The sequence below is a fragment of the Homalodisca vitripennis genome, chromosome 4 (genome assembly GCF_021130785.1).
Source record: "Homalodisca vitripennis isolate AUS2020 chromosome 4, UT_GWSS_2.1, whole genome shotgun sequence".
NCBI classification, from domain to species: Eukaryota; Metazoa; Arthropoda; class Insecta; order Hemiptera; family Cicadellidae; genus Homalodisca; species Homalodisca vitripennis.
Genome location: NC_060210.1, coordinates 104635723 through 104646284, shown reverse-complemented (window position 1 = coordinate 104646284; position 10562 = coordinate 104635723). Strand labels below are relative to the sequence as shown.

At 32.1% G+C, this 10562-nt stretch overlaps 1 protein-coding gene across 1 annotated transcript in view; it reads left to right on the top strand.

The window, feature by feature from the left end:
- Nucleotides 1–729: 729 nt before the first annotated feature.
- Nucleotides 730–10562, top strand: part of LOC124359871 (E3 ubiquitin-protein ligase TRIP12) — a 116441-nt gene continuing 106608 nt past the window's right edge. The window contains exons 1-3 of the mRNA XM_046812978.1: nt 730–873; nt 2477–2567; nt 10346–10477. Coding sequence (XP_046668934.1) covers nt 873; nt 2477–2567; nt 10346–10477 — 224 coding nt within the window. The 5' untranslated portion in view covers nt 730–872. The remainder of the gene's footprint in view (nt 874–2476; nt 2568–10345; nt 10478–10562) is intronic.

Here is a 10562-nt window from a genome sequence, read left to right as displayed (position 1 = left end):
TGAACTAGGATTTTAATAATTGAAACTAAAGCGTGCAGTAAGATTTTATGTAAGGTTTCCTTCATTTCACATTATAATCCAAATTGATTTAACATTTTCCTACATTGTATGAAACATCTTGCAATATTTGCCTTGATATCAATTTGAACAGATCTGTTGAACTAGGATTTTAATAATTGAAACTAAAGCGTGCAGTAAGATTGTATGTAAGGTTTCCTTCATTTCACATTATAATCCAAATATACCAATAATAATCTTTTATTGTTAAAGACAATGTTAGGATACAACAATATGTATCTGTTTATAAGGTTGTAAATATGTATGCCTGAAAAAATAAATAGATAAGTTGCAAAACAGTATTCAGTAATGAATTATTATCAATAATCACTGTGCAAGTGGTACAATTCAGATCACTTTCTCCTTAACATAATAATAACAGGAAGGACTAAAAACATTTCAAAAGTAAATTTAACATGCCATAAGACAAAGTAATAAGAACTACAACACCCAGTAAATTAATTACTAGTTATAGAACTCATGGGTTGGATTAGAAATATATTTTGGTCAGGTAGAATAAGAATTAAGATTAGTGAAAACAAAATAAAATAAACTAATATAACACAGCAATAAAACTAAACTGTGATAACGTAATATAGTGACCCCAGTAGGGATCAGATCATTGTTTGTTCCTGTCTGTGCCAACATGTACCTACCTGTTGCTTGCTGCCCTCTGCTTTGACTATGTCACTCTACCTCTGATCTTTTCCTCTCAAGTTTTTATATAGTATTTTGTGTGACAAATTGTAGATAAAATCTGCAAACTTCTTGGCTTTTATTGTTTGGATTAAATCCATAATTGTTTTTAATTGTTTAGTAAGTATATTTACATTGTTCATAATTCTTAAAAAAATGTTTGGCATTAAACTCAATTCTACCTGAACACAATTATTTTGAATTAACATTGTTCAATTCAAATATGTGTAGTATCTTACGTGTTAATTCTTACATGTTCCTTGCAGTAAATTACACTGTGTGTAGTAAATTTCATAATACACTGAAGAGACATTTGTAAGGCTTTGTTTTTGCTTGAGGATTATTCAGTAAAAAACTTTTTGATATCCATAAAATCCTATTTTTTACTCAGATTTAAATAAGTCACTCTTCAACAAGTTGCAATTTTTTTCAGTTTTTCTCATATTTGTGTAATTTTTGATTTGACTTTGTATTTGTCTTAATATACTACTGGCCGCATTACTTGCCTTTACTATGCGGTGGTATCATAAAATATTTCTTTTGACATTTCACAAATTTGTCAACAGTTAAATTTGTAATTATTGGATAAGAATTGTGATTTATGTAATTTAGAATAAGTACACATAATTTGAGGTTACGAAAAACAAAGTTGATTGTGTACTGAAGAAAATCCAAGATCTTGATTCTTCATGCTTTGCAAGACAGATGCAAAGTAAAAAATGATAGACTTTTTTAAAACACTTTTCTGAATTTTTATAAAATTTAATAATGTTTAAATCAATTTACATAATGTCTGTAAGGTGTCACCAAACATTCATTACCTGCAGTGAAGCCATTAATAAAGTTTAAAATGTTGAGTGCTGTAGATACGTTTGGAATATTCTGCCTATCGGTTTGTCATCAACTATGTCAAGCTGTATTGCTCAGTGCGTTCAATTCTAGTATTAAACTACAAAGAATTCTGTAAAACTTAAAGAAATGTAAGCTAGTAATTGTTCATAGTATTAATTATATTCAACAAAATTTTCTCATGTTTTTCTGGATTTAAGACCAATTAATTCCATATCTTTTTTTAAGTTGCAGGATTAAAATTGGTGAAATCAGAAATACATTCAATTAATACTAATCAGACAAGTACAAAATTTAAACTATTTAAATACAACTTATTTCCAAAATGTATTGACTGATTGAACAAGGATATATAACAAAACAATAAAACAAACACAGTGTTTATGTGTGTGCTGTTAGTGAAGTTTAGCAAGGATTGGTAAGGTAAACAATGTTTGTGTCAATCAAATATAACTTGAAAATGGATCAGAGCAGCTGTTAAAAAATAATTAATACACAAATTAATTTTCATTAGTTTTAAAGGATTAAAAATGGTAATGATTTTTAAAATCACGTAAACAGCTTATTCAGAATTGAATTAAAAAGTTATCAGTAATAGGCATAATGAATTCAAGTGTTTTTCAAATCTAAACAGTTGTAGTGTTAGTATATTATGACTTAACCTGCAAAATTACAAAAATTGAGTTAACAGTAACAAATTGACATTTTGTTTACCCTCACATGGTTATAAAATTAAAAAGATGCATTGACAAATGTTTTTAGATAAATTAACATGTAAATAATTATCACACGACAATAATCCAAGTATTAGATTTCACTATTCCAATCCTGAATAGTTGTGGCAGCGTCATGATAAATTAAATACAACTTGCAGTGTACTTCTGTGATGGTGTGTTACCTATGAAGTTTGTGTCACAAATCACTAAAAGAAGAATGACTACTAGACAAAGTAATGAAGATGGTCTGTGAGTAAATTGATGACTTTTATTTGTAATAAAAAACTAAAAATTAGAAAAAAAGCCTTCCACATTAAAAAAATTGCTTACTCAAAGTAATAAGTAAATATAAAATTGTATCTCTTATCATAAAGTTTCTATAAAATAAATTATCATTTTTATTCTGATCTATGTTGTATTTTACAAAATCTTCAAATTTTACTTATAGTACCAAAACATTTGAGTTGATATTTTTTCGTGATTTTAAGGATTTTTAATCACTGATAATTAAGTAACTTATATAAATTTATAGTTGCTTGCTGTACTTTTAGTAATCGTAATGATGATTATCGATCAGGCAGTGTCATCTTATATGGCTGTTTCTAATTCATTTGTCACACGAATCTCACTGATATGAGCACTTAAAGTGTGTTGCGTGCAAAATCATTTGATAGTTAACAGGAAACATGAACTGACATATTTTGCCTCATGATAAAATTGTAATGTAAACTAAAAATGTCATTTTAACGGCAAAGTCATGGCGATTATGTCATGGTTGATGTTTGTCTAGGCTTAATACCCAACCATTGATTAAGTCCCTTTATCAAAAAACTGACTAGAATTGTAGACAAGAGTAAAATCTGCATTGATTAATATTTTTTGTTTTATTCAATAGAATTAAAGGCTACTTGTGAAGTTCAGTACTGTGTGTTAGTCCTGCATTGTGGCATTTTGGGAATATAGATCATTCAGCAGTTGTTTTAAAATTAATTATTGAAACAACACACTTTTGTTAAGATCAGATGGAATTAGAACTAGAAGATATGAAGAACTGCTCTTGGATCAATAAATTTAGATAGTCGAGTTTGGAAGTTAAGAATTGACTAACCAGTAAGCTACAATAACGGGAGTTGCAATCAAATTAAGCTAGTTTATTTTTGCATAATAGACATATGAAGCAAATTATTTTCAATTAATAACTTGATGCTTTTACAACCATATCAACAAAAACAGGTAGGCTACCAGATTTTGTTGCTTTTTAACCAAACTGCAATTCATAACTCATATATCTGTGATCAGATTAGAACCAAATTTTTTGCAAAGTATTCACAAGTGTACTGTATTTGAGTACACTATGTAATTTTACATTTACAATATGCAGAAACCAATGATACACTTGGACCAGGGAATGTCTACCTTGAGTGCACACTAATCAATATCAGGGTTAACGGGTGTCAAGCCTGCAACCGTTGATCAACCGATTTGGTATTGATCGGATAATCGCAAAAGTGCATTCAACACAGAAAATTTTGATTCATATATCTCCGATAAAATCATTATACTTGTCACATATCTTTAAATTAGACGCAAACGTTGTTTTTAGAGTTTAGTGGTTTTTAATTTTCTAAAAATCCTATTTCTAGTTGCCAATCTTTGTGGTTTTCTCAGATGTTATTTTGCTATACTGTAAACTTCCGTACAGTGGAGTTTGTTATTTGTAAACAAATAATTTTTTTCTTTTTTTAGAAGTTTTTATTCAAATTGCACTAAGTTTAATTATACACTGTTGTTACTTTATAATGTGTGATCCTTGTAGATCAAAAAGTATTCATAACATTCTAATGGAATCTGATGTGACTGACTTTGTTGAATCTAAAGTAAAAGTTATATTTTTTTTGTTTAATTTTTTGTTAATTTTGAGATTAAAACCTGACTTCTCCACTGTTTTACATCACCTAGCTTTATAAAAAGGTTGAAACAAAATGAATTTGCATGAAAGTCAACTTTATTATCTTTATTTCATTATTTTGCTTAACAACTGAAAATTGGTTTTGCTACAACTGAAATCTGCTGCATTGCAATCCCTAAAAATATAAAAATTATTACCGTTTTTTTGTGGACCCCACAAAACTATATACTTTTGTGTTCCCAACTAAATTTCCTGCAATTTGACTATTTAGGATTTTGAAACATCATATCTTTCTATATGATGTGGATACTTTTATGTAATATATTTTTTCACACTGTACACTATACTGCTCAACACTTAATATATATACATTACACATAATATTTTTGATGAAATTTTATCCTGTAAAGCGTACAAAAATGAGAGCATATTTTAGAATTTTTAATACATATTTACAGGGTTAAAAATGAAATCCACTGTAGTGTTTGATTTGAGTGGTTTGCAAAACGAATACTCTTCTATTACCTCTCCATAGTAGTCAAATAGTACAAATACTAGTAGCTGTTCCATGCTCGAGACATTGGTGCTTTTATCTTATTGCAGAAAAATTAGTGCATTCCTTGTATTGTACATACAGTTGTTCTTCAATTTTTGAATACATATCGCCAATTCACCTCTTTTTACTATATTACAAGGGTTAGGGGTTTGATGTGGGGGTGGGGGCCTGTGGGGGTGACAAGTGGTGCTGCTTGTTGCTTATGTATGGTCAATCGGTGTGTTAAAGCGATTTAATGTGTCTTTGCTTCTTTTTCTCTACATCTTTCTTGTATTCATTACAATGTATATTGTAAAGTAAAAATCTATATATTGAAATGATTAATATATATACATATAATTCATTTCAATATATAGATTTTTACTTTAACTTCCTTTATAATTGGTGGTTTGGTTTTTTCAATCAATACCTAAGTATTGATTGAAAAAATGCAAAGTAGGCGGTTTTGACATAGTCGGTGCTAACAGAAAAGGTTAGTCGCCTAAGGAGGTAAACTACTCTTGACAATTTAGAAGAAATATACGTAATATGAGAGTCCCAGTTCATGTTTCTATCAATGTATACTCCTAGGAATTTTACATTGTCTGAGAGACTAATGTTTAAGTTACGACTGTCAACTGTCCTCGTACTGAAAATAATATTGTGCGTTTTTGATTCATTCAATAAGAAACCATTGCTTGTGAACCAATTTGAAGCATCTGAAATAGAATTTTTTGAAATTAAACTAAGTTCACTTAAATCTTTGCTAATATTTAATAATGTAGTGTCGTCTGCATAAAGGATGGTTGAAGCTGTAATTGAAGCAGGCAGATCATTTATACAAATTAAAAACAGCAAAGGTCCAAGTATGGATCCTTGCGGGACTCTGTACTTCACGATTACTTCATGAGACCAGCTTTCCTCAATGCAAACTTTTTGTTTTCTGTTATTAAGGTGACTCAAAAAATAAAATCGGCATTTGACCAAAACCGTAATATGACAACTTCCTTATAAGATCATTATGGTTTACACAATCAAAAGCCCTGCTCAAGTCACACATAGTGGCTTGAGCAAAGGCCTTATCCTCCAAAGCCAGAGACACATCCCGCAACAATTTATCTAGAGCTTGAAAAGTGGAACAATTTTTCCTAAATCCAAATTGCACGGAGCTAAGAAGATTGTTAGTTTCGAGATAATTGCTAATTTGCTTATGCACTAGAGCCTCCAACAGTTTGCCAAGAATCGGAATAATGGATATCGGGCGGTAGCTCTCTGGTTTATTTTTGAGTCCCTTTTTATAAACCGGACAAACTCTTGAAATTTTCAGCTCCTCGGGGAAATAACTATCTTTTAAACAAAGGTTAAAGCAATGTGTCAATGGAGATAAAATGTGAGGGGTTATTTGCTTTATCATATTATTAGACATACAATAAACGTCACAGCTGTCAGAGTTTTTCATATTTTGAACTGAATTTAGAATATGATCTGATGTTATTTTAGCCCACTGAAAAGACTGAGAGGGTTTATTGATATTACTTTTTATTAACAAATCACTTGCAGAAATTGTTGCATTGTCTAAGTTGGCTTTAATATTGAGAACAGAGTCTATGAAATAGTGATTGAAAACGTCAGGACTAATGCCAGACTTATCATCACTGGCATTGGAAAAACAGTTGTTGCTATTAATAATTTTCCAGGCTGCCTTGCATTTATTTTTGCTTGTATTTATAAAATGTTCATTATGGCGTTGCTTTGCTAAGGCAATAGCTTGTCTGTAATTTTTTTTTTAGATTTAAAAAACTTTGCCATAACTGGGTATCATGTTTTGCAACTTTATGAAGGTAGGCTATATAAGATTACTTTTCATTTCAGACAAATCTGAGGTATACCACTCATTTCCTGATATATTATAATTTTTTCCATTTGATTTTTTTAGTTTTTTAAAATAAAATAATACATTTATAATGGTTGAAAAAAAAATATTGAAAAATGTAACTGCATCACATTGTTTATGCTGGGTCATGAATTTATCCCAGTCATATGAAGCTAGTGTTATTACCATACTATCTAATGATTTTTTAGGCAAAATAGTTTTAAAATTATTGACACTGTTATGAGGACCACTGTTATATTTCAGGAATTTATTTATGTCTACTAGGATACCATTATGATCAGAATAGGGAAAATCCATAATTTTGCAGGAGACATGACTCGAAATATTTTTGTTATTTATAAAACCGTTATCCAGGCAATTTTTGCCCCTTGTAGCATTACGGTTCAGATAAAGGAAGTTGTGCTGTCTTAGAAGATTTTGTAGTGCAAAGGCAGGTCCATTTTTAGTGGTTAAGTCAAATTTGTAATTTAAATCACCACCGACCACCACAGAGTAATCCCTCCAGTTAGAAAGAAAAAGTAGTAAGTTATCTAATGCATCCAAAAAGATATCGGAGTCACCAGCTGGTGAATGATAGACAGCTACTACTATCATATTCAGTTCATCGATAAAAGTTGCAGAACTCTCAAAGTGTAATTCCGAGCAATATCTACTTATGTCACAAACTCTAGTCTGCAGAGAGTTATGGACAAACACCACAGAACCCCCTCTAATATGGTTGGACCTATTGAAAGCTCCAGCACAATGGTACCCTGTTGGAAAAGAAAACAGTATATCGTCATAACATAGCCAATGCTCAGTCAGACAAACAATATAAGCATTATTTAAATCAGATAGGAAACTATCCAAAATAGTTACCTTATTACTGAGACCTTGAATATTGAGGTAAAGTATTTTTACATTTTCACATTCCTTAGGAAATGAACTAATCTTAATATTCTTAGAGGGGACTACATTATTTTTACTCGGTTTTTTCCCAAATCTAAAAAACTAGATTGTGGCCTATTGTATTCTTCTTGATTACCATTGTCAGAATCATTACATGAGTCAACTAAACATTCAGATCTTAAACTATTATTTACAAGCAGGTCTTCCTCGTTGACCGTACAAACTTCTTGACTTTTATTTACATTAATTACAACTGGTGAAACACTTGATACACATTCACTCATACTCTGCTTTAGTGCCTCACTGTATGTGAGGTCACCTGGAACCACTATAACTTTTGCACTAGTTTTCGAGGCTGCTACGGTTGGTTGAACATGAGCCAGAGGTGTCACATTTAGTGAAGAACGGTTGTGTTCCTTATCTTCTTGGTCAGCAGGTGCATGATCATTGGTTGTGCTGTTATTAAAAATAACTGATGTGAAAGAAGTTCTTGAGTTTCCATATATCAGATTATTCATTTGTACTAAGAAGTTTTCATGAGACATACCATTTCTCAGGGTCCGATAAGACTCTTCAGGACATGAGACTATAGTGACTCTAGCCCTGGTTTTACGTTGAAATTTTTTATGTTGCATATAAAATGTGACAGATCTACTCTATCACGCACACAACCAATTGGGGAACATACCAAGTGATCCAGTTCCCTACTCTTAAAGTTCGCTTCCAAGTCAGAAAAGGCAGCATTGTAATCCTGTGCAGTTGGTTTGTTGTAATACCTACTCTTGGTTATCAGACTATACACAGAAGCACCATTCGGACTATCCTGCCGAGCCAAATGTCTAGTGATGCAATGGGCAGTATTAGGTTTCCCAAACTGCTTTTTAAAGACGACTGCCACTCCAGCTGTCATGTGGCGCTTATCGTGGAAATCAGCAGAGATGCTATGAGCGAACCCCACATTTTTATTGTGTCTATAGTTTTTAATAACATCTGCCATGTTTGAGTTAAGTATGTTTATGGTTTCTAAGTTGGTTACGTTGTCATGTGAAGGATTTTCTAAGTTATTTACAGTGAGGCTGCCATCTCCAGATGCAACAGTTACGTGTTGTTTTGTAACTAGATTTTTAATTGAACTAATTATCCTGAACGCTAACTTCTTTTTTCCCTTATAGTTTAAGTGCAGTCCATGCTTTGTAAAACAATGTCTTTCGAATAGTTCCAAGTCAATAAGATCTACATTGTTCATTCTGGAGACAAGCTCCCTTATGTAATTATTAGCAAGTGCTATGTCATAGTGAATGGCATCATTGGATTGAACATCAAAACGAGGAGGAATGGTTGTGATACAGACTGGTCTCGACTGACTAAGAGCCAGTAACTTGATTTCCATTTCTTGATAGATGTCTTGGAGGGATCCAGTCCACCGGTTATTAGTTCCTGCTAGGAGGAAAATGGGTCGTGGCTGTGCCTTGCTAGCTTGATTATAGACATAACTAATATCAGCTCCGGGTTTAACCAGCCCGTCCATGTAAACCTTTCCTTTGCTACACAAACCAACAATTTCTGGGAGCCCTCTGCCCTGACTATCAGCATATAGTTCAACTTTCACTCATTCTTGAAAAGGTTCAGCAGAAATATGAAGTTGTCTTTTATTTTTACTTTTAAGACTAGTTTTGTTTTTTCTTTTTTCCATTATGTTTTTTGATTGTGGTTGCTCTAGATTTGAATGGGATAGCACATTATATCTATTAGACATGTTGAAGTCAAGAACTTCTGCAGGCAAATTCGTATGGTTCACTTTCCTAGGATGTTTTTCTTTTTTCCATGCATCATAATATATCAACCTGCTATCACCATTGCCTTGGTTTTGTGATAACATACTGGCTTTTTGTGAATCAGAAGCTGGCAGTGGCTGAGACGGAAAGGGTTTGAACATCATATCAGAGGTTGTCTGTGGGTTTAATTGTAGGTTTGTATAATTGTGTAATAAATATGCCAGTTGTGCACGCTTTGTCATAATGTCAGATTGTTTTATTGTGCATGGTAGTCTACCACATGACATGTCTAAGCTATCCAGTTTATCGTCAATAGCTAACTGCAAAATTATATCAGTGAAAATTATCGTGTACACTCCACAATCAACAGGGTTTGGTTGTTGTGGGACTGCTACACTTTGAAAGGTCACTTCTGTTTCTACCCCAAGAAATTTATGTGTCTTATTGGCTATCATTTGAGCATGACTTTTATTGTAGATTCCACTTGAGTCAAAATATAAAAATTTGTTCAGGCTTCTGACAAAAACCATAAGGCTCCAGTGTGAGCCTTCAGTTTTATACAGGTTTTGAGTGTCTCCCGTATCTTCGTCATTTATTTTGTGTTGTAAATCATGAATAGGAAAGAAAACTAATGATTTGTTTTGTAATTCTAATGGTTCAAGGAGATGGTCAGAGTCATGGAGGCATTTAATTGCATGAGTTACTATAGCATTCATAAGCAGAATTTTTTTATTAAGCCGTAATACAGACATATCTAGTGTATCATAATATAACTGGATGATGTCATCCGTCAACCATCTGTATCTGTAAAGGTTCTTTTACAAACCGAAATGTATTGTACAATATACCTGTTTGGTGTTGGAGTTGTATAATATTTTGTGCTTACCTTTAAGTCAGCTTGTTATTTAAAAAATCCATTATGTTTCTTTGAGTAAGATTCAAATATCTTAAGGGCTTAAAAGTGCCCTATTTTAGACCCTATTTTAATTAGGTTTTTAATATAGTGCTGTTCTTGGATTGTTTCAGGGGAGGGGGAGAGAAGAAGAGAGGAAGAGGAAGACCCTGCAAGCGCCATCACGAGGAAGACTCAGGACCTATTCCCAACAAGTGTCCCAGAGCCAACTCGTCTGATAAGTCGGTCTCCTGTGAAGTCAACAGGTATGTCAGGACATTAATAAATGCATGTTTTATAAGCATGTCCCATTTTAAACAATATTAATAAGCATACATTTCTTAACCCTCT